General features: G+C 41.6%; 1 protein-coding gene across 4 annotated transcripts in view; it reads left to right on the top strand.

Annotated features, from left to right (window-relative positions):
- The first annotated feature begins 12,629 nt into the window (after nucleotides 1-12,629).
- KLHL7 (kelch like family member 7) overlaps nucleotides 12,630-25,077 on the top strand; it is a 63,549-nt gene continuing 51,101 nt past the window's right edge. For 2 of the 4 annotated variants that reach the window (XM_067746159.1, XM_067746158.1), the window contains exons 1-2: nucleotides 12,631-13,001; nucleotides 13,478-13,647. Coding sequence is in view for 1 of the 4 variants with exons in the window: in XM_067746155.1 (XP_067602256.1) it covers nucleotides 12,882-13,001 (120 nt within the window). In the remaining 3 variants the exon portion in view is untranslated. Of the gene's footprint in view, nucleotides 13,002-13,477; nucleotides 13,648-25,077 lie in introns of all 4 variants that reach the window. The other 2 variants (XM_067746155.1, XM_067746156.1) reach the window with 2 other exon arrangements.

The raw sequence follows: 25,077 nt of genomic DNA, 5'->3' as shown, positions 1-25,077 counted from the left end.
CTCTGATTAAAGCAGGAAAAAATAGACAACTTTAGGAGCAAGTGAAGTCTGTAGCCAAAACTTGGATGAACTGACCAGTGCACAATCAAAAGCCAGGACAGGACAAGTCCATACGGACCCCCTCTCCCAACCCCATACCATAAGAATACAAGAAACTATATGCTTCCCCATGTATTCTCAGATAGGAGGGCAGTGAGAAGTGAAAATGTGGGAAATCTCAGAACCTGAGAAATATTTGATGAGGTGGTTTAAATTACTGGATCAGAATACGTTGAAACCAGATCAAATCAAGTTAGTTTTGTTTTGTTTTTTCTTTCCCACTACCTACCAGGTCATAAGACCAGATCAGCTATAGACAAAATAAAGAAACTAATTTTTTTCTAAATTTCTGTTATCATCAGTAATTTTGCAATCCTGCTACAAAAACACTGAGATCAAATAATAAGTTCAGGGCTTCCCTGGTGGCACAGTGGTTGAGAGTCCGTCTGCCAATGCAGGGGACACAGGTTCGTGCCCCGATCCGGGAAGATCCCATATGCCGTGGAGCGGCTGGGCCCGTGAGCCATGGCCGCTGAGCCTGCGCGTCCAGAGCCTGTGCTCCGCAACGGGAGAGGCCACAGCAGTGAGAAGCCCGCGCACCGCAAAAAAAAAATAATAATAATAATAAGTTCATATCATACTGCATTTGACCCCACAAAAATAGTCTTTAATTCCTCAGAACTTTGTTACTGATAAAGGTTTTTCTTTATGAGAGGCTTTTGTGCATGAAGAATGATCACTACTATTTGTGCTTTGGTTATTATCCAATATTTTAATCTCGTAGATGTATTAAATGGGGTAGACTACATTATTTGCCCACAATTCTTCCTTCCCTCCCCTCTTCGCCATGGTTCACTGCAGGCAGACCATTCTTCCTTACCTCTTTGATGTTGGCCTTGGCCATGTGACATGCTTTAGACAATGGAATATGGGTAGAAAAGAGAGCCTGTCAGTTTTGAGCCAAGGTATTAAGGTAGTTACCTGTTTCTACTCTTCTCTTGCACTTCTGCCATCTAGCTTGAAAAGATCCTTGAGTAGCCACTGGTCCCACAATAGAAACACATGGAACATACCTAAACTCAACACACAACCTGAAAGAGATCCTCACCAGCCCCCAGCTACAGGCCGTGAACATGAAATAAGCGATTTGGGTGTTACACTTTACACATCAATATTGCAGAAGAGACCTGACTGACGCATTAAGCAATTGGCATTTCTTTAAATAGTGAACAATCAACATTATCCTAAATATTCATACAACATTCATACTGCTGATAAATCAAATCACAGATTTACAAGTCAAATTTCTCAGATATTCAAACATTGATTATAAGCTTATTTAATTATACTCTCTAGATAATGACTTAGGGACTTCCCTGGCAGTCCAGTGGTTCAGACTCCCCGCTTCCAAGGCAGGGGGCGCAGGTGCGATCCCTGGTCAGGAAACTAAAATCCCACGTGTCACACAGCCAAAACATTTAAAAATGAAAATTAAATTAAATAAATAATGACTTTAAATCACAAATTAACATAGGTTCTTATAAATGTTTTAAACAACTTATAATAAAGACAAAACACACACACACAATATTATGCTGATAGTAGCACTAAATGGTTTGGGTAGACAAATGACTCCTTCTCAATTGGATTTGGAATCCAATCACACAGTTCTACCCCAAACCACTGGTTACTCTATTAAACCTCTATTATAGTGAATACTCACTCTTACTTTTAATTAATTGCCTTTCTTATAGATTTTAATTTTTTGACACATGGTTTCTCTCTACAAAATGATATGTTCTTTCATGTTTTCTATGTCTGGCAGTATATAACCAAATAGCTTACCACTCTGACTTAATAGTCTAACCTGAGGGTTTAATTGACGACTTCTGTTTCATGAGTACCTCATTATAATTAGCAGAATATCTAGATCAGGGTTTTGTAAACTTTAAGGTACATGCAAATCACCTGCGAATCTTGTTAAACTACAGACTTTGATTCAGTAGGTTTGGAATAGGACCTGAGATTCTGCATTTCTAACAAGCTCCCAAGTGATGCTGATGCTACTGGTCTTTGAAACATACTTCGCATAACAAAGATATAGAGATGTCTTCTCCTGGGTGGTTAAGGATTATGTCTGTGTAGCCAATTCTCTTCTTTGGGATAACTGGCTCTTTTATTTTCTTGGAATACATTACCTTCTTGCACGGTATTGTATGTGCTGAATAGTTGTCATACCCCCATTCTGTTGGTTACTTCATGTGGCTGCTGGTGTTGAAGAGTTTCTTGGAACAATATCTACTTCTTCTGTTGTTCCCTGTGTATATTCTTTCCTGTATACAGACATAAAAATAAGGACATTTAAGGGCTTCCCTGGTGGCGCAGTGGTTGAGAGTCCGCCTGCCGATGCAGGGGACACGGGTTCATGCCCCAGTCTGGGAAGATCCCACATGCCACGGAGCGGCTGGGCCTGTGAGCCATGGCCGCTGAGTCTGTGCGTCCGGAGCCTGTGCTCCGCAACGAGAAAGGCCACAAAAGTGAGAGGCCCGCGTACCGCAAAAAACAAACAAACAAAAAAAAGGACATTTATATACTTCATAAACAGACTGTGAGGAAAAATTGTGAAAGACTTTGAAATCAGAAAAAAAAAAGTATTAACTCTCCTGTTTAGCACAGTTTTCCACAGTTCATTGGTGGGGTTCAGGACACACTACCACAAAATATGGCAACTTGGCATATTGAATATATTAAGCTGAAGAAATTTGAGAGATGGTGTGTGCAGGAAGGACTTTCTGACCTTACTCTGAAGCAGTTTATGAAACCCTTATGTGAGAAGCGCCCTCCCTGTACTTGGAGGAAAAGAACATCCTTATCTCCAAGACTCTGAGAGGAATCTGAACAGGACTTGCTGTTTACCCCAGTTTTCTATACTTAGCTCATATCCCTTTTTTGCCCTATCACATTTTTCCGGCACTCTCTACGCTTCATCAAACCTAGCATTAAAACACTCAGGTATGGGACTTCCCTGGTGGCACAGTGGTTGGGAATCCGCTTGCCAATGCAGGGGACACGCATTCGAGCCCTGGTCCGGGAAGATCCCACATGCCCTGGAACAACTAAGCCCGTGCGCCACGACTACCAAGCCTGTGCTCTAGAGCCCGCGAGTCACAACTACTGAGCCCGTGTGCCACACTACTGAAGGCCGCTTGCCTAGAGCCCGTGCTCTGCAACGAGAAGCCACCACCATGAGAAGCCTGCGCTCCACAACGAAGAGTAGCCCCCGCTCGCCACAACTAGAGAAAGCCCGTGCGCAGAAATGAAGACTTAATGCAGCCAAAAAATTAATTAATTAATAAATTAGAAAAAAAACAAGCACTCAGGTGTAACCACTTCAGATCTTCATTTTCTTATGAAATATCTTGTGTCACGTAGAACTTATATTAAACAAATTCATACGCTTTTCTCTTGTGAATCTTTCTTGTTCTTGTCCCAGCCAAGAACTTAGAAAGGTAGAAGAAAACCATATTTTTCCTCCACTGTAAACTATTTTACAACTCTGTAAGCTGTAGTGAACTAATAATAGTACAAAGGATTTTTGTCTATAGAAATGCAAATTAACAATCGAATGTAGTTTATTATTGCCTGTGGATATACGCATTTTCATCTATTTCTAAATTTCTTTGGGCATTCCTTATTGCCTCTCTATATACGTGTTTTTTTAATTTTCCTTTGACCAAGTAGTAACATAGGGCTGGTACCCTCATTAATTAATGAGTCACATGGATTTATTTTATGTCTACATAAGAATGTCATATAGAAATAATGCCCACTTTTAAAAATTATCCTTTAGCAAGACATAGAAATTGAAAAGAAAAAAACTACTTACTGTCTTATTCACTATTTAATATCATTAATAAGTAAAAATTAAACAAATCTATTCATCTTCACCATTCTTTTGTCTTATATCCACCTTTTTTCTTACATTTTATTATTTTAACTTTTTTCTTTTGAGTATTATTGTGAACTTAAAAAATAAAAATAATCATTTGATTCTTAATTTTTTGAAATTTAGAATATGGGAACGCCTTTAATTTACACCTATGCCCTTTCAGCACTGACTGTAATGTTTTTTTAAAGAATCTTTGTCTTCTGTCAATAGACGGATATTTCCTGACCCGTTTCCATTTTTTTCCTGTCATCTGGGAAACTGCTACAGTCCAAGGAGTCCAGGCTCCTTTTGGTGGAGAAAAGTATCAAAGACCCAAATATGGGCATTATAAGTACACATGAGAGTTGGTGGTGAGTGAATGCTACTGCTATTGAGGCATTGGAGAAGTCACAGAGTTGGAAAATATAAGTCTTTTTGGAGTCTTGAGTTCATACTCATTTTCCCAAGTATATTAAATTGCTATGTCCTAGTTTTCTCATAGGCTGGGGTTTTACTGACCTCTGAGAATTTTTCCCATGCTTCTGCTAAAGAAAACATGGTAAACCCATAGAAAAACACAGAGACATAGGTTTCCAGATACAAAGGAGAATGCTTGGGGGACAGCTGCAAAACAAAGCTTTCTACCTTAATTCTAACTTATTTCCTTTCCCTAATCTTGTATGGAGAGCTATTTACATATGACAAGAGGAGGGAAGAGAGTTGGAAACCACAAAGATTTGGGAAAATCACTTAGGGACATAATGAGGACAAGATATGAACCATGAACAAGAACTCAACTATTCTGTCTTAAACAATCTCCATTCCTCTGGGTTCGAACTAGATTCCCAAATTGGATGAAGTAAAATATTCATCTTAACCTCCCCCTTGGTAGCGACAGAGAGTCAGTGTTCTCCAAGAGCTCTGTAACTGTGGCTTATGATCCCCTGGAGCTTTCTCTAAAGCAGGAAATACAATTTTTTTTCCACTGTGAGGTTTTTCACTTTGGCTATGAAAACCAAGTACCACTTGATTCTAAAGAGTTTTCCTCTTACCAGCTAATTCCCCACTGAGTTTCCTCCCCTTAGTTGCACTTTTCATCAGAACAAACTGCATCTTGCCCCACCCAGAGAACTGGAACCATGACTAATGTCAGATTCTTGGATCTAAGCATTGAATACAGCCACATCTGAGTCAGAGGGCTCAGGCATCTTCTCAGTTCCCATGTGAGGCAGCCAGAGGGTGGAGAGAGAGTACAGCTCCTGTCTCCATGGATTGGCTGGGCTTTAGCACGGAGCTCATGTGACTTGGGGCCAACCTCTCTCTTAAAATCTAGACTGTTTCTCAAAGACAAGCAAATCAAAATTTAAGTGCCCCCCATTCACACAAACATACACACACACACACACATACTCAAAGAATGAAATGTTGTTGTATTACAATAAGATTCTTCCTAAAACTGTATCACAGATTACCAGGTAAAGAATAGACTTCAATGATTTGTAAGCACTTTGTGGGAATACTGTAGGGTCTGTCAACTAATATTATACTTCCATCTTGAAAATGACTTCCTCTCTGCTTGTCTGAAGGAAGCAGCAGTTAATGTTGCGTACGAAGCAACAAAGTGCTCTGTTCATTTCCAATCACTGAGAAGTTAATATTACCCCAAAAGAAGAGAAGTTATCCTTTAAAAATCACAAATGAGGGACTTCCCTGGTGGTCCAATGGGTAAGGCTCCACGTTCCCAATGCAGGGGGCGCCGGTTCGATCCCCGGTCTGGGAACTAGATCCCGCATGCCACAACTAAGAGCAGGCACAGCCTAAATAAATAAATAAATAGTTTAAAAATAAATAAAATTGATCACTTAATCATTCAAAAAAATCACAAATGAACCAAATTTGGGGACACATTTAAGTTACTATCTCTTTGAATCATTTGTAAGAGACAAAATTCGGGGTACCTAGCCTCACAAATGGAGGAGGGTGAAGTAATGTATAAAAGATTTTCCATAATCCATGATTATGGATGATTTTCCATAATCAAAGTAATGTATAAAGGATTTTCCAAACCTCATGAGGGTGAGGTTAACAGGAGACCTTATTGCCTTACTTTCTGAAAAGATGCTGAAATTTGAACAGGCAATTCACAAACTCCATTTATCCAATTTTATCACATTACAGTACTAGGTAAAGTTTATAGACAAGAAGTATTTATAGTCTAGTTACATTTGTATATGCTTACTTCATTTACTGAATGTCTACTATGTGCCAGGCCCTGTGTTAGGACTGATACAAAGGTAAGGAGGAAAAACAAATCCCTGCCACCAGAATTTCTTTTGGTCCTGATTTTATAAGCAGTTCTTTGACTCTTGCATTTAAAAGAAGCAGCATTGGTTGTGAAGGCAGCTAGAAAGGAACAGTCATTTTGCCTAAGTATTGAACTCAGTGGGAAATTAACTGGTGGGTAATAGACATTTCTGAGCAGCCAAAACCAATTTCCCACATTCCAAATACTGAAAGTCATAAGTTGAATCCCTAGACATGCCTCCTGGAGCCTTTATTCCTATTTTATACACAATTTTAGCCATGGTGGTACAGGAAAATACTGGCTCCCTTACAGTATTCTAGTAGCTTTGTTTTCAAAGTATGTTTGACCAACAGCCCACAATTCATAAAAGGGCAAATGGTGCCACAGCCCTATAAAGCTGGAGGTTACCCTGAGGGGTTTGATAAGGTGTTACGATTTTATAGCCTTCAGAGAAAGTAACCCAGAAGATGTTATGGTTTTATTGCCCTGTAGCATGTTATCCAGTTTTGTATCTCAATTAGCCACAATTTTTTGTGTGTGAACAGTATACACATCTATGTGTTTGTGAAAGCATTCAAGGAAACCAACTCTTTTGTCTAATTGCCTAATTCCTGATTCCCTCACTAATAAAAAGTAGATACATTCGAACAAATACACTTGTTCAAGAGTTTTGTTTTTAAAGCTCTGTATTGTTCCACACATTATCTGAGATACTTACCTGCCCTTCAAATACTGACATAAATTCACAGGTATCTCATCTATCTTGCATTCTTCTTAGCTCCTACCCTGTCTACAGAAAGAGGCAGCCCTCTAAACATTCATTCCAGAGTATGTTTTATTGATAGTTTTTATGGCTTTGTGGTTGGGACCAAGAGAGGTGTATTCTTAGCTCACAGCAGCTCCCCAGACCTCTCCTTCCCAGCCTCTCATCAGCTGACTGCACCATGAATGACCTGACCTGGACTTTTTAGGTACATCAATGTAACCATGTGACTATAATAAAATACCAAAGCTCTGTGCCAAGAGAAATGTACCCGGGTCGTTTTCTTAAAGAACTTTGCAGTATGTGTAACTCCTATATATTTGCTGTTTCTGTTACTCCTTATTTGTTTCCCTAAAATAAATGGTAAAACTTAGAATAAGAAGAGCCTTTGTTGAGGGATTATGAGAATAAATTTTTCCTTTTTTATTTCTGTTCAAATATCTCTCATCCCCTATATATAAGCACTGTTAGCAATTTGGTTTATAATTTGGTTTCCAGACAGTTTTTCTATGTATTTTCAATGTGTTCTGCTATCTTTCCATATCAAAGCCTGTCTTTTTGAATCATTTCCTCACAATTCTGAAAGATTTTCCCAAAAGACTTTGAATGTTGGTACAGCAATGGAATACTTGGAAATTGTGCTCAACCTATTTGGGGATTTAGAAAATTGCTTGTAATTTTTCTGTTTTGTCTATTGTTGGAAAGACTTGTGGCGTATGGGGAAAGGTAGGTAGAAATGTGCAGAAGATGATAGACAAGAAGCTTAGAGGGCTTCCCTGGTGGTGCAGGGGTTAAGAATCCGCCTGCCAATGTAGGGGACACGGGTTCACGGGTTCAATCCCTGGCCTGGGAAGATCCCACATGCCATGGAGGAACTAAGCCTGTGAGCCACAACGACTGAGCCTGCGCTCTAGAGCCCGCGAGGCAAAACGACTGAGCCCACATGCCTAGAGCCCGTGCTCTGCAACAAGAGAAGCCACCACAATGAGAAGCCCGCGCACCGCAATGAAGAGTAGCCCCCGCTTGCTGCAACTAGAGAAAGCCTGCGTGCAGCAACGAAGACCCAACACGGCCAAAAATAAATTAATTAATTAAAAAAAAAAAAAGGGTGGTCTTAGGCATGGGAAATGTGACTGGAGGTAGGGAAAAGGTGAGGTAATCGGTGTTCTGCAGAGGCGTATCTGCATTACATACCTCTTCATGGGATACATGTTCAAAAATGGTGCAGTTTTTAGTCTTCTGATGTCAAAAGGTCATTTACGGAACACCTGGGCAGGCCCAGTTTGGGGGTCAGTGGTCCCAACCACTCTTGGCCAGTTTGAACTGGGCGAGAGTCAACTCCAGGTCCCTGGGAAACAACTTAAGCCCACCTGTTACTATAGTGACCCATACATCAGAGGTGTTATCTGTAAGGGTGGTTAAGGAGTCCTGTAATATATTATCTAGGCTATGTGAAGCTTGGAGGGTAGGCAATTAAAGAAAAACAACAACTAAAGCAGGTTAATTAGTAAAGGCAGGTTACAAACAGAGGGGGGTTTAATAAGCTGTTCCCTTATCTGCTGTTCTGTAAGACACACTCAAGGATTTCTAAGACGCCAGCTTCCGTTAACCCTGTAGTTTCAATCCCGCATGATAACAAATTGTGCATTTCTCCTTTGTACAAGGAGGAACAACCATAGCCTGGGCTAGGACCTGGGGTGGAATTAGAGCCACCGCTGTTTGGGTTGGCAGGGGTCAGCAGACAGCAATCCTGAGGTTCAGTGCCAGCAACAGCAGTGACAGTGCAGATGGTCACTGGGCAACAGCAGCATGGCCTGGTCAGGGCATGCCTTCAGACTGCTCAGGTTTCAGAAGGCAGTGTACCAGGCACCTTAGTCAACATTGCATCAGCAGCAAATTCTGGAGTTTCAGCATCAGGGCTGCTCTGTGGAATCCTCTGGCCTCACGGGGACACACTGGGTTTTGGGTTTGCAAAGAAAAATAGCTAGAAGGATGAACATTTGGACATGAACCAGCTTCTTGGATATACAGTACTTGGGGAGGAAAACTCAAAAAATACTGGACTTCCTGCAGTCATGCATGCCATACTAAACTGCATTAAAAAAGGAAGCATGGCCTGTGAGGATCATATGAGGACATGCTCTTCCACATCACTCTGAATACTTCTTTTTTGCCTCTGCTGGATCCTTTTCCTCCACGAGTTCTAAATCAGTATTCTACTTTCCTTCATTTGTATTCTTTTATTGGCGTCCTCATCCTGAGTCTTCAATGACTTACTGGATATTTTACACATATATTATCTCACAGTTTACCTAAAACCCACTTTAACAAAGAATGCTTGTAAGTGAAATTCAGCCTCTGTACCCTGGTACCGAACTGAATCTCAGAGACAGAGTTTTGGGTGAAGTAGAAAAGAATAGCTCTATTGCTTTGCCAGGCAAAGGGGGCCACGGCGGACTAATGCCCTCAAAACTATGTGTCCACCAGGAGGAGGTAATGAGGAGGTTTTTTTGTTGTTTTTTGTTTTTTTCTGCGGTACGCGGGCCTCTCACTGTTGTGGGCTCTCCCGTTGCGGTGCACAGGCTCCGGACGCACAGGCTCAGCAGCCATGGCTCACGGGCCCAGCCGCTCCGCGGCAGGTGGGATCTTCCTGGACCGGGGCACGAACCCGCGTCCCCTGCATCGGCAGGCAGACGCTCAACCACTGCGCCACCAGGGAAGCCCTGGGAGTTTTATACTAATGGTTCAAAGCAGATGGCATGATCAGCTCATGGACAGTTTTCTGATTGGTTGGTGGTGAGGTAATTGGGAGTCAGTATCATCAACCTTCTGTTTCCAACCAGTATGGGGTCTACATGCTTGTGGGCATCACACAGTTAACTTCTTCCACCTGGTAGGGGTTTCAGTATCTGCAAAACAGCTCAAAGATACTGTTATGTATATTCCTTGAGAGGCAGAATCAGGACCCTGCCCCAAGGCTGCATTATTGTTTCTTGACTGCTCCCCTCTTGTTTCTGCATTCCCTCCCTTCCTTGATTAGCAACTGTTTGAACCTGCCCTTTGGAACTCAGGGAAGGCCATGGAGGCTGAATGAAGCCTATTTCCTACAAACAAGAAACGGGGGACACAGAAAGACTTTTGTGCCTAGAAATCCCATAGGGTCCTGGTTAGTTCCATGCTTACAAATCAATAAGAAAAAAATATCCAAAAGAAAAATGAACAAAGGACATAGACAATATAGAAAATGCATGAAACAAAAAACGTAAAGGACCAATAAACATGAAAAAATATTCAATCTCATTAGGAATTTTTAAAATAACACAAAAAATCATTTTTTGCCTGTCATATTTATAAAGGTCTCTAAAACCTAGGGTTCCACTGTCATAATCTGGATCTAAAGCTCTTTTTAAAGTGGTGATCACAATGCCTCCAAGCTTGCAGTCAGTTTCCTTTTCCACTTGGGACTCTTCCCTCCAGGTGAATGATCCCTCCATTCATTAGTTATCTTTACAAAAGGGACAAAGGAGGTCTTCTGACATTTAGAAAAGCTAAGAAACCTCAAAAGGTACCCTACTACAGCAAAGTAGACCTAATCAAGGTTCAAGCAATAGGTACAACAAGTCTTCTCCGAACACTTAATATGCAAATATATTTGAGATTTTCTCTGAGAATGACATGTTAACTTATTTCGCCAAGTTGTATTCCCAGGGATACTATTTCAGGAGAGGAGAGAGGAGAGGGGGAGGGTTCACAGCACTAGTATTCTGAAGAACACGTTTGGGGAAATGCTGGATTAAATAATAATAGTTAATATTATTAGCTCAATAAAGTAATACTGTTTGTCTTGCTCTGGCACCAACCTAAGCATTTTTGTAAACCTTATAACAGTTCCATGGAAGGTTCTATTTTTACAGGTAAGGAGACTGAGACACAAGAGAAGTTAAGCAATTTGCCTAAAATTGAACAACTAGAGGGTGGCGAGTTTGACTTTGCATCCAGGCGAAGCCTAGTGCCTAAGCTCTGTGCTATATAACCTCCATGGTCTCTTTAAGCTCTGAATCCTAAGGCTCTTCCGTGCCGCTTGGTGTTCTATATTCTGCAATACGTGAAAGGACTGTTCCAACATCAGGTAGAAAGGATACTGCTCCTTGATTCCTTTGCCGTGTTACAGAATAGCATTCCATCTCATCACCAACATTTCTGCCTTTGAATCATGGATCCTTAGCGTCTGCCAAGGCCTTAGAGTAAAAAGACAGATTTCCACTTCATTTCAATTAAAAAATGTTTAAATACACTCACTCTTCAGTATCCTAGGTCGTTTAATAAAGTAAATGAAAATTTCCTCATTTCTAATTCCATTAGGAACAAATGGTTTCCATTGCCAGGGTCCACTCTAAAACTCTCAAATTAGAGTTTACTCTTGAACAACAGGGGTCTGAACTGCACAGTTCCACTTACACATGGATTTTTTTCATTAAATATATGTAGTACTACACGATCCATGGTTGGTTGAATCACCTGATGCAGAAATATGGATATAGAGGGCTCATTATGGGACTTTGAGCATTCATGGATTTTGGTATCCCCGACAGGTCCCGGAACCAACCCCCCCGCAAATACCCAGCGATGACTGTATTGGCTAATTAAAATAGAAGATCTGAGAACCTTTAGATGAAAAGAAAAGGTGCACAAAAACATAAATGTCTTATTTTTTTGTAGAAATGTAGGCTTATATGTCACTTGCTCTTTCATCTGAGCTATACTATATTGTTTTGTTCTCATCAAGAGAAAGCATAATGCTTTGATAGTGTCAATTATTTTACTTAAAACGTTTCTATGTATTCCTATTTAGACCTAGGTAGCAAATTAAAGGGATATGTATGTTTTCAAAATGTAAAATAATGTACAATTTCAAATAATCTTGTATATTATCATATACTAGAAAGAATAAATTATTATAGTTACAAAAAGCATGCTCCTGAGTTCTGTGACTAAGTTCCGTGTTCCTGTAGAACACTTGGGGGAAGCCTAACTGAAGATTTCTGGACCTGACGCTTGATCTTAGTCTCAACATTGAGGAGTAAAACAGCCTAAGCAAGTAGGCATTCTACATCAAGGAGACATCAATGGGGATTGTGTGTTCTTGCCGTATGAATCCCAAGCAAATAAATCTTGTACTCCATGCAATAAACCTTTAACTTTCAGTATGTGATAGTCTTTCCTCATTTCATAAATATTTATTGAGCGCCTGCAATATGCCAGTCTCTGATACAGCAGTTAAGAAAACACCAACCCTGCTCCTACGGAGCTTACATTAATGGGAGACCCTTTAATGTGTTCTGCCACCCAATTATCCAAAAAAGATAATCTCGCCACGTAATCCAATTGTGTAAAATCTGTCTTGGGCAAAGGGAACGGCACGTGCATCCTCGAACCACCTTGAAATGAAAACTCAGCCTGTGCGTGAAGAACGCAGGTCGCCAAGCGCAAGACGGCGCCGTCGCCTAGCGCCGCTCTGAACGGCGCGCCGCTGTGACGCGTAGGCTTCGCCCCCTGCTGCCTTCATAGCGCCTCCGCCCCCTTGAGCGAAGTGCGCAGACTCCTCCTCCGGGCTCTGCTTCGGCAGGAGAAGCAGCCGAGTTGAAGGCATCGCCGCCCCGCGTGCTTCTGCGGGTGGCTGCCGGGCCTTGTCCTACCGCAGTGGCCGCGCCGCGCTGTTAGGGAGCAGGGCGCTGCAGTCGCGGTCCCGGCCTCGGTGTTTGGTAAACAGAAGCCCCAGCGTGCCGGGAGCGTGCAACCCCTCGCCCGGCCCGGCGAGCCCCGGGCGTGAACCGCGTTGACGGAGGATGGCAGCCTCCGGGGTGGAGAAGAGCAGCAAGAAGAAGACCGAGAAAAAACTTGCTGCTCGAGAGGAAGCTAAACTGTTGGCGGGCTTCATGGGCGTCATGAATAACATGCGGAAACAGGTACCGCCTCTGTGGGAGTGACCGACGGCGTCGGGGAGGTGGTCCGGGACTCGGGCCCCTGTCAGCCGCGGCTGAAACCCGCGCCCTGGGGATCGCGACCCTCTTCTTCCTCTGTCCTTGCCCTTCCTTGCATTTTCGCACGCCAGCGAAGCCGCTGTCGGTGGAGGGTCGCGTTAAACTGTTCTCGAGCAAAAGTGCCTCGTCGTCCGCCGATGCTGTGGCTCCTGACTCCTATGGGGCCCCGTGGGCCGGCGTTCGGCGTCGGGTATCGGTTGTATAACAGCTGTGCCCTAGTTATCTCTTTGTGAGGCGAGGAGCCCTCCATTGGCCAGCCGTTTTAAGGTGTCGTGAGATGTCGGGCGAAGAACCCCACTGGCACAGCCCAAACCGAAGCCCCCCAAGGAAGGGAGAAGCATTGCTGGCCTGACATCAGCTCCTCTAAAATAAGGATCCCCGCCCCCCTTCTGTGTTACCAGGGTGGAGCTAGTAGAAGACAAATCCTCCTGTACGTGTTAATTTAGAGCAGAAACAGTCGTGGATAAATACCGTGCCGCCTTTTAAGGGCACCGTGCGCCTCTGTTAAGAGGAGTTCTTTGTTCTTTGATGTGTGGCGTATTAGTGAAAGTCTTCAGCACGTCGGCGAAAGGTGGGTTATGAAAAGAATGGGTTTTAACGCCAGAGTATGTAGACTAGAGAATCTATTTGTTTTTAAATTCCATAGCATCTTATACCAGTAGGTGTAGAAAAGTCACTTGGTTATTTTCTCGTCCTGGAAGCTTTATTTCTAGAAATATGCATCCAGGAAGATTTGTGGGAATGTTTGTTTTGTGACCGTGTTTTTCATGACAAAAGCAGGACATGAGTATAAGTAACTGCAAAACCTAGTTTGCTCATCGGGTGGTGCTGAAACCACACAACCCAGATTGGGACTGGAACCTACAGGCAGGGACTCGAACACACCGTCTTTTAATTGAGATCACACACGTGGTCTCAGGACTTTAATGAAGCTCAGGTGCTTTTTTTGTTTGGGGTTTTTTTTTTTGGCTGCGCAGTGTGGCTTGTGGGATCTTAGTTCCCCGACCAGGGATTGAACCTGCGCCCTCGGCAGTGAAAGTGCAGAGTCCTAACCGCTGGGCCGCCAGGGAGTTCCCAAAGCTCATGTAGTTTATGTCTCATGGCAGAAGAAATTCAGTGAAAAACAAGGTGATAGGTAGGAAGTGGATTTATTTATAGAGATACACATTCCATAGACAGAATGCAGTCTGTCTCAAAAGGCGAGAACGGCCTTGGGAGAAACACACTCCACAGATGGGTGCGGGCCATCTCAGAAGGCAAGAGGCCCCAAGATGTGGGGTGGTTTGTTTTTATGGGCTGCGTAATTTCATAGACTAATGAGTGGGAGGATTATTCCAACTATTTCGAGGGGAAGAGGCGGAGATTTCCAGGAACAGGGCCACCACCCATTTTTTGGCCTTTTATGGTTAACCTCAGAGCAGTCAGGGCACTGGTGGGTGTGTCATTCAGCATATGCTAATACATTGCAGTGAGCGTGTAATGAGGAAGAAGGTGCACTGGGAGTCAGATCTTTCCACCATTTTGGACCTAGTTGGTTCTAACCAGTTTTTGTCATGTTCTATGGCTGTGTCATTCTTTTAAAGGTTGTGCCCTGCCCCCTTTCCTCCTGTTTCAGTTCTGATGGGTCTATGGACAACAGTAGAGGAATTTAAGTGTTTTATGAAGATATTAACTTTGGTTTCTTTAAGCAAACTCTGCTGGGGTCTTGTCTTTGTTCATCAGCTCCTGACATTGTGCATGGATGCAGTAGATATTTGTGGGAGTGCCTTTATATCTTGCCTGGTCTTTGGGTTGAAGTAGCTGTGAATGCCTGAATTCAATATTTTACGTAACTTTCATGTATCTATTTCCATGTATACCTTCATGTTCCTTTTCTGTGAACCTTTCTTACATTTAGGACACCACTGACTTTGCATTGCTGGTGCATTTAACTAGTGCCTGCCTCTGAGAGGTAATTGCACCGCAGTTCACCAGTGCCCACATTTGTTTCCAACAACCCTCCCACTCCCCCAAATATGTGTTTTCATACACAGACTATAGCATTGTAAAGCATTGCCTCATTTCCTGCGTAGTTGGGGTGCAACTGGGTCGCAGCATCAGATGTTGAGGAGGAGGGGATTGTCTGAGACTGTATGTTTAGCTTTTGGGGTTTAAAAATTGATTCATATCCATTTCTTAGACTTAGCTTTAAACAATATTAGCATCTACTTATTTACTGTTAAAACAGAAATAAAGTTACTGAAATACCAGGTTTCTGTTACTGAGTAGGAAGGGGAAAATGGATGCTGGGTGAGACATCAGGAATTTCTTCGACAGTGGTTAACTGGCCTTAATCTGCCAGTTTCTCCTTTTGTCATTGGCTTTGCTTGTTATTCAGACCGTTCTCCAGTAACACTTTTACCAACTTCTTGGAATCCTGCATCTTTTGTAAGATGGGCAGCTTCACTTTGCAGTTGATTTACATTATACACGTATTGTTCTGTTTAACATAACACAGAAGAGGCGCACCAGGAATGACTGACAAGGGCAGTTGATGGGAAGTGGCAGAAATAGAAGCTGCTCTGAGCCAGAGGAGGAATGTTTGAGTGAGGACCAGTTTTAAAAGTGTTCTTCTATGGTGAATACTTTTGTGTTATTACTATTTTTGCTTTCCCTTATGATCTCGTTACTTTGGGGACCAAGATAATGAGTGCCTGGATGACAAGGGCCCCCAGAAACATCCCTATACAAATTTAAGAACACTGTGAAATTAGAATTCCTGAATCCCAATTCCTGCTCTATCATTAATTAGTTTTGTGATATTAGAAAAAGATATAGGTCATTTCACGTCTCTGTAGCATTGCAGCCAGTCTCTACGTCGTGGTGAAAGGGGGCTCTGCTGAGCCCGCAGCCTCAGCTTCCCGTGGAGCCTTTTCCTCCATTATCCTTTCAGCCATTTCCAGCCTTTTGTTTTTAAGTAAACTTTACAATGAAGTATAGGATTCACGAAAAGGATCCAGATCATAAATGTGCAGCTCAAAGAATTATTGCAAAACGAACGCACCCCCTCCAAGTAAAAGAACTTGGCTAGTACACCAGAAAGTCTCCACTTAATGCCCTTCCCAATTGCTACCCCCTCAAAGGTAATTTCTAATTTCTACTACCATAGATTTTTTGTCCTGTTTTTGAACTTGTATACATGGAATCATACAGTATATACTTGCGTGTCTCGCTTTCTTAAAGCTAGCATTTATTTTTGAATTTTTGAATTTTATTTATTTTTTTATACAGCAGGTTCTTATTAGTCATCCATTTTATACATATGACTGTATAGATGTCAATCCCAATCTCCCAATTCGTCCCAACACCACCACCACCCCCCCGCCACTTTCCTGCCTTGATGTCCAAGTCTAGAAACTGTCATAGAGTGAAGTAAATCAGAAAGAGAAAAACAAATATCGTATATTAACGCATATATGTGGAACCTGGAAAAATGGTACAGATGAACCGGTTTGCAGGGCAGAAATAGAGACACAGATGTAGAGAACAAACTTATGGACACTAAAGCTAGCATTTTGTTTGTGAGATTTATCTATATTGTTGTGTGTTGTTCTAGTCCATCTTCATTGTATGTAATATCCCATTGTATGAATACACCACAATTGATCCATTCTATCGTGTACTATTAAAAGTAGTACTACTTTGAATATTTTTGTACATTTTGTACATGACTTTTGATGTGTACATGTATGCATTTCTGCATTTTTGTTGGGAAATACCTAAGCGTGGAGCTGTTGAGTCATAGGTTAGGCTACATTCAGCTTTAATAGATCCTGTGGTACAGTTTCCAAAGTTGTGCCGGTTCATACTTTGGCTTTTGCATCTTTGCTAACACTTGATATTGTCAGTCTTTATAACAGCCATTCTAGTGGACGTATAGTGGCATCTTATTTAATTTGGTTGAGCACCTTTTCATTCATTTTTCCAACTTTTTTTTAGATTAATGTTATTATCTGTTACACTAGAAAGGGGCTTTAAAAAGCAGGGCAGGGTCACAGTCACTCTTGCAGGTACCCAGTGCTGTTGCTTTTGTGTTAATGAAGTCCAGAAGACCCTTAACAATTGAGAGATGTTTTGAGAACTTTCTGAGTACCACTGCAGTTCACAGTTTCCTCAGGTTAAATGAATTAAAACATAATTAGAATTTAAAAGCTTATGTTAAAGCCCCATTGAGAGTTAAGTGAGAGAACCACAAATCTGATTTGAGGATTGGATGCTGGGCAGTCACCTGGGCTCACTTACTAACTAAAATGACTCAGCTTCTGTGTACTCACCTCTCCAAGACTGTCAATTACTACATGTCATTAATCTTTAGGGTCTCTTGTGAATAATCTAAACCTTCTGCATTAAATCCTCAATAACAGAAACACTTCTCGAGCACTTATTCTGTACCAGCCATTCTCCAAAGTGTTTTATATGATTGTCTCATTTAATTTTCATAACAACTCCCATTGACAACTCCCATTATCCAGACCTTTCTATTCTTAACTCTCTTCTATTTTCTCTTTTTGTCTGTCCAGTTTAGGAGATATATCTCTCTCTTCACTCTCTTTTCAATGTCCTAAGCTTTCTTGGCCCTCAGTCCTTTTTTTACATCCTTTGGGCAAAAAGCATTGATGACTGTTTACCTTCTTTGTGCACCGCTTCTAAGCACAGCTGAAGAATATCCCATTACTGGGCAGTCCTCTGCCAGGTGAGTCCTAACTTCAGCTGGGCTGGCAGTACTACTGGTGAGCAGTTCTACTTACTATTTATTTTACTGGTTTCCTCTAACCCAAGCCCTTACTCTGTATCCTCACTTTCAGTACATCATCCCTCTTTTGACGTCACAAATAAATAGAAGTCATTAGTCTGGAACTATCTAACTTTTAACTTTCCACCACCAAATCTATAAACCTGTTTTGGAACTTTAAAAAAATTCTGCTACAATGGATAAAGCCATTTAAAGCCAGTACTTTCACCTGGGCTTTGACTCTCTCAGTACTAGTGTAGTCAGAAAAGTTACACCATTGGTTATTCTTTCTTTGTTAGGCATCTTTAACTTCTCCTTCTCTGCTGGATTCTAGCCATCAGCATTTAGGCATGTTTTAACCTCTCTAGCTTTTAAACCAACAAACAAACCAATACACTTAGTCTCAGTATTTCCCTGTAAATAATATCCCTCTCCCCCTTGTTAAAACCAAAAGGTGGGTAGAATCACTGCCTCTTGGCTCACTGTTTATCTATTCCCCTATTTCAGTTTGGCTTTCTGACTTATCCATTTCGATGAATACTTGTTGAGAACCCATTGTGTGAGACCTACTTACCATAAAATGGCAGGTACAAGAGACTGATAAAAGGCCAGTGTGACTGGAGCACAGAACATAAGGGGAGGATGGTGCAAGATGAAATTGGAGAAGTAGCTAAAGATCTGCCCGTGTATAGCCTCATAAGTCAAGTTAGGGGGTTTTGCTTTTATTCTAAAACGCTTTCATATATATATGTGTATGAGAGGAGGAATAGGTGTATCAGTTTTTCTTTTGAAAAAGATGATTGACTGCTCTATGGTGAATGAATTAGCTCTCAGAGTAGATGCTGGCAGACCAAACAGGAAGTTGTTACAGTAGCGCAGTGAGATGGTCCTTTGGACTAAGGAGATAGCAGCGACAGCAGTATCAATAAAGAAAAGATGATATATTCAAGAGATTTAGGAGGTAAGATCAACAGGACTTAGTGATGGTAACGATATGTGGTTGTGATGACTAAATTAGAAAAGCAAATTAAGATAACTTAAAACAGAACCTGATAATGAGTAAGCTCTCAATAAATGTTGGCTATTTTTGCTGTTGTTGTGGTGGTGGTGGCTGATTGGATGCTGAGGGGTTCTGTACAAGATGTCATTTATGACCTCCAGGGTTCTGAAATGCATAACTAGATGGATGGTGACACAGTTCTCTGAGAGAGGAGATACTGGAAATGGATCAAGGCTTTGAAGAAAGGATTATAGTTTGTGTTTTAGATAGTTTAGTGTGCAGTGCCCCTGAGACATTAAGGTATCTGATGAGTTGACAGGTCTGGAGAGTTGTGGGGTTAAAAGTATAAATTTTTGAGGTATCTGCATATAGAAGATAAACTTCATTGAAGCTGTGGAGAGTTAAGAATCTAAGATAAAGGCTGGGTAGGGAATGAGCCTGTAAAGAAGACAAAAAAGTAATGGCCAGAAGAATAGGAGGAAAATGAGAGTTTTGAGAATCGGAGAAGAAATTGTTTCAGAAGGGAGATGACAAATTTTGAAGCCTAAGAGAAGTCAGAGTAAGATTAGAGCTAGAAATGTTCAGAGGATATAGCAACAAAGAGGGGCTTATTGACTGTGATGAGAGTTGTTTTGATGGGGAGACGATGGAAGTCAGATTAGTGTGAGTAGGATATGAGAAAATTGAGACAGTTCATTTGAGATTTGGCCCTGAAGGGAGTGAGGGAATCAAATAAAGGCTTTTTAAATGGAAGATGTATGTGTGTTTAAAAACTAGTAGGAAGAATTCATTTGAAATGGCGAGGTTTAATATATGTGAAACAGAATGGGTGATTGATAGATGATTCCTGAGATGAAGTCCAAAAGTAAAGGTGAGTAATCTCCTGTGGGAGGAGGATGGTTCCTCTTCCATAGGAGTGGGAAGGAGTACATAGGAGTGGTAGGTACATAGGTGGGTGTGTTTGGAATCAAGAGAATGAAGGAGTTCCTATCTAGAGGCTTTTGTTTTCTCTGAAAAGTAGGAGATGAGATCATCTGCTAAAATGAAGGAGGAAGAAGATGAAGCTGGAGGTTGAGGAAAGTTGTTTTTGTGAAGAATAGAAATGGTATGAGGGCTGGCAGTGTGGTTTTGTTTTGTTGCTGTTTTGGCCGCACCATGTGGCGTGTGGGATCTTAGTTACCCGACCAACCAGGGATCAAACCCATACCCCCTGTAGGAGTCCTAACCACTGGACCGCCAGCAAATTCCCACTATCTAAGTCGTCGTCGTCGTCTTTTTGTTTTTTGCCACACCGCACAGCTTGTGGGATGTTAGTTCCCTGACCAGGGATTGACAGCAGTATTTTTTGAGGTTAATTATCATGAACTTATAATGAATATTTATCCTTAACTTGGCCTTCAAAGCCCTGTCATAAAGGTTCTATGACTCGCTTCCCTTCCTACTCATGCCTCAGTTCTTTCTTTTTTTTCTTCTTTAAGATTTTTTCATGTGGACCATTTTTAAAGTCTTTATTGAATTTGTTACAGTACTGCTTCTGTTTTATGTTTATGGGGTTTTTTTGGCCCCGAGGCATGTGGGATCTTAGCTTCCCCAACCAGGGATTGAACCCGCACCCTCTGCATTGGAAGGCAAAGTCTTAACCCCCAGTGAAGTCCCTCAGTTCTTACTTTAAAAGCCACTTCTTCCCTGAATGTCCTAGATTATGTCAAGCCCCTCTATTACATATGCTCTTACAGCACTCTATTCCTTTCTTTCATGCATTTATCAGCTCTATAAAGGCAATAAACACTGTTTAGTTTATTGCATGTCTTTGCTACTAGGCTCTAAGCTCCATGAGGGCAGGGACTGTGTTTGGCTTGTTCAGCTGTATTGCCAACATCTACTACATAGGTGCTCAAATATTTGTTAATACAATAGTTGATATCATATGTATGGTTGATAACACCTACAGGATGAGTGGACAGAGGATCTGGGTAGCATCAACATTTTAAAGGATAGGCAGAAAAGTGCATTGGCGATTAAGGTGTGGGAGGAAGAAAGCAGAGAATAATGTCATTGAAACCAAGATTAAGTTACAAAGGAGAGCCAGGTGGGAGTATCCAATGCTCTAGGGAGGTCAAAAAAGAGATTGTCCAGTGGGTTTGAAAATTGGTGGTTTTAGCAAGTAAGGTTTTAATGGAATGGGGGGGGAAGCAAATTTTAGAGGACAAAGCAGGGACAGAGTGGGGAGTATATGGAGAGGAAACTGCCCCCTTTGTGGCCCAGGCTTTCCCAGATGGTATCAATGTTCTGCTAAACTCTATAGTATCTAGTGCATACTGTCATCATGACACCATATGTGTGTTGAATAAATGAGTACAGAAGCACATCTTAAGAGAGACATGATTGTATTAAAATTACCTTCTGAGAAGAAGGGGGACAGTCAAGATTTGGGAGATGCAAGAACCAGGGTAGCCCCAAAAGCCTCTGACCTTTTTCTAGGACACTGCCTTAATTGCACCTCAGCTCTGACTACTTGCAGTCTGTTTCTCTTTCAGAATTTCAGATCTTGGAGAGAGAGGATCTGATAGATGTAGTTTGGGTTAAATGTTAATCCTGTGAATAAATTATCCTAAGCAGAATAGGGCCATGTAGCACAAACATGATCTTGAAAGGCCCATGTATTGAGGCCATTTCCTGAGAAGGAGGAATTGTAAGTCAGGTGGCTACTCCAGTTGGCATCTACTGCAAAGATTCATATTAGTGAAATCACTGATAAATTTTTTAGTACATAATATAGCATATAATTTAGTTACATTCTGTTGAGCTGTCAAAAAATGTGGTTGATTAACGTTTAAGAGAGACACTCTTAAGAATATGCCATCTTATTTCAGGTTAGCTTACTGGAAAATGGTGTGCCAGGATTAAATGAGTTCTGCCTTAGACCTTCTCTTTGAGTTGCAATTAAATTGGATCACAATTTAATATTACACTAAGCTATTACTGTGAAAAATTATTTTAAAATGGTTTTGTGTCTTCTGTAAAACTTCTTTTAGCAATTTTGCCTTTAGTCACTCATTGCTTTAGGAAGCAGTGTGCTATAGTGGAAATAACATGCACGTTGGATTCAAACAGATTTCTGGTTTTGAATTCTGCTCTGTCTTCTTACTATTTGTGTGACGTTGAGCAGGTCGATTCTTCAGGCTTTTATGTTCTTATGTGCACAATGATCATAATATCACACTGAATCTACCTTACTGATGTTGGGACTAATGAGAGAGAGAATGTGAAAACTCTTGATAAATTATTCAGTGTTACACAGATATTGTTGGTATTGTTATTATCACAGTGAATCTGCTGGGATTCTTGGTTACCAGCAACAGAAACCATTCTGTCTTAAGTAAAAGTAATTTATTGCAAGGGTATCGGGAACTTACGCCATTCACCGTAGGCTGGAAGATGAGCAGTCCTGGCAGACAAGCCCAGGGATTCTTTGGTAGCTAGGCTGCAGAAACCCTGGAGTCAAGGTTACAATGCAGGAACAGCCTTGACGACTTGCTGGTGCCACCATAAAGACATCCCGTCGTCCCACAACACACCGCCCCATCTTTCTGTCATTCACCCAAGATTCAAAATCCTGGAAGTAGGTATCTAATTGGTTGGCCTTAGATTGTTTGCCAGATTAGGGCTCTGCTAAGGAGTGAATAGAAGAATTATCTGATTTACTGGTTCCATAACGAGAGGCAGGCTCTGAGAATTGCCCTCTCCCCAAGATAGTTCATAATGAACATTTTCTCCAGAAATGAGAGTTCGGGGTGCTAGGAGGCAGGGGAAATTGGATGCTAGATTGCCAGAATCCACAAATATCCACTCAGACCTATACCTTAGGTTGTCCAATGCAAACATGCACGCTCTTATTCTGTCCTATAATTTTCTTTTTCTTTCGGTACGCGGGCCTCTCACTGCTGTGGCTTCTCCCGCTGCAGAGCACAGGCTCTGGACGCGCAGGCTCAGCAGCCATGGTTCACGGGCCCAGCCACTATGTGGCACGCGGGATCCTCCCGTACCGGGGCACGAACCCGTGTCCCCTGCATTGGCAGGCAGACTCTCAACCACTGCGCCACTGGGGAAGCCCTGTCCTATAATTTTTTAAAAAATTATATATATATATATATATATATATCACCAATTAAATTTTTTCACTTACCATATCTAACTCCAGGATCACTTGGTGATATCCATTCCTTCTATAGGCATTTTTAAGACCCTAAGGGTATATGTAATAATAGATTCTTTATATGATCGTGGAGGGGAAAGGAAACTAGTTAAAACTTAGGTAAATATAAAAGCAAAGATGAAAATAAAAGTAGAAGCCACATTCATTGTCTATTATTTGTTCATTGTTGTGTTTGTGACTTCTTCCTTCACTGGCTATTCCTATTCTTTGTCTTTAGCCAACCCCTTAAGGTTCTTTATCTGATGGGGTGACCGGGTCTTTTATTCCTAGGTATCTTGAACCTTTGGTCTTGCCTGTATAGGGTTACTTCAGTCTTACATTAACATTTACCACTGCAGTTGGCAGTACTAGTGTTGGGTCTGGGATTTGATTTTATGCTACTTAAAAGCTGATTAGTTAGCCTGTTGCTGTTTAATGGATGCTGGCAGAAAACATGAGACCCCTAGGTCAGAGAGAACAGACTTGATTGTTCACAGCATCACCAGCATCAGCATGTATGCATCGGTTCCCCTTGCCCCACAAGTACTATGAGGGTGACATGGTGGGACCCAGATGGATGTTAGGGTTTGTGTTGCAGCTAAGGAATAAACAGTAAGGAATCTGCCACTTTTATAGCAAATGATAGGCAGGCTTGCTGTTTATCCTGGAGGGGAGACATTATCTCACCCTATGGTCGCTTTCTGCCAACAAAACCCTGAGAAATGATGGCCTGGGTAAAAAGTGGTAGAGCCTTGCATTCTTGGCATGTCCAGGAAGATATGCAGGAACTCGAGACCCGTAGATAACTGTCTCTCCCAACAACCAGGAGGTATCCAGGGGGGTCCCCGAGTTCCAGTCATCTTCTGTCCCATGGAGGAAGAGCAACAACTTTTTTCTTGGTGGCCAGGATCAGGCGCCTACCCAAATGTAATAACTTTTTACCCAGTGGCATGAGGAGGCCAAAATGGCCAGGTCACAGTCTTAACTGTCAATTCTGTGGAAATGTTGTTATACCTCTTGATTAAATGATTCTTCTTTTGTGTCGCCAAATCTCTAAACTGCTAGCAGAACCCACCTCCAGAAAGACTAATTGCTGAGATAAGAAACAAAATTTTTGTAAATGAATCCTTAAGCATATTAGTGAGGGGAGCCTCTTCCATGCCTTGGTTGCCAGGCTAGTTCTGGCTAGAACCCATTCTATCTATACAGATTAAGTGAAACCACTTAATCTGTATAGATAGAATGAAAATGGATTGAAAATGGATTCAGCTGCTTAAAGAAAACGGTTTGAAAACCACTCATCTGAGGCTTTTCCCTGAAAAGAGAATAAACGGTGTGTGTCTTTCTGTGTCTAAGCGGTGTTGAGAACAGAGGATTTGCAGGGGTGGTCTTAAGCACAGCCTCATCTTCCAACTTAATTTACTAGAAAAGCACTGCATATAGGGGATTGCCAGGTAGTTGCCCATCTGTCAATAGGGTGTTCTATTATGTCTCAGTTGGCTATTGATCTTTACATAAACTCCCTGAGTTGAGAATCTCAAGAGCTGAATGGTAGAATTCCGGCACCAAATCCCCTCACAAAAGTTGGCTGGACAAAGTACTGTGAGTTCGAATTCCCAGGTTTGCTTTGTCTTTTAGTTGTTCTGTTTTCTTACTGGCACAGGGAGTGCTTTGTTCTATCTTAAAGGCTGACAAGGCAGCCGCTATCAATGACTGTTCCTTTTTGTAGCCTCTGAAGAACAGTTGAAGAGGTTATTTAAATTTTTACTCCAGAAAGCTCTGGAATGGGTTGATACCTCTTAAGTTAACTCTAGACTGGAAGGTCATTTCCATTTCTCATCTTAAATTTTTCTCAGCCAAAATGTCATGCATAGCTCTCCGGATTGTCTGCAGTGAACCAAATGACAGCACTCCATCTAATTCCATACTAGCAACAGAAAATCCCCCAAATTTGTCTGTTATGAACCCTCATTATTAAATTCCCACATCTGTAATCCCCCTGTAAATTAAAATTAAGGCAATTGAAAGGCAAAAG

The sequence above is a fragment of the Pseudorca crassidens genome, chromosome 8 (genome assembly GCF_039906515.1).
Source record: "Pseudorca crassidens isolate mPseCra1 chromosome 8, mPseCra1.hap1, whole genome shotgun sequence".
NCBI lineage: Eukaryota > Metazoa > Chordata > Mammalia > Artiodactyla > Delphinidae > Pseudorca > Pseudorca crassidens.
Note: the sequence above shows the minus strand (reverse complement) of the source record. Positions and strands in the feature narration are given on the sequence as shown.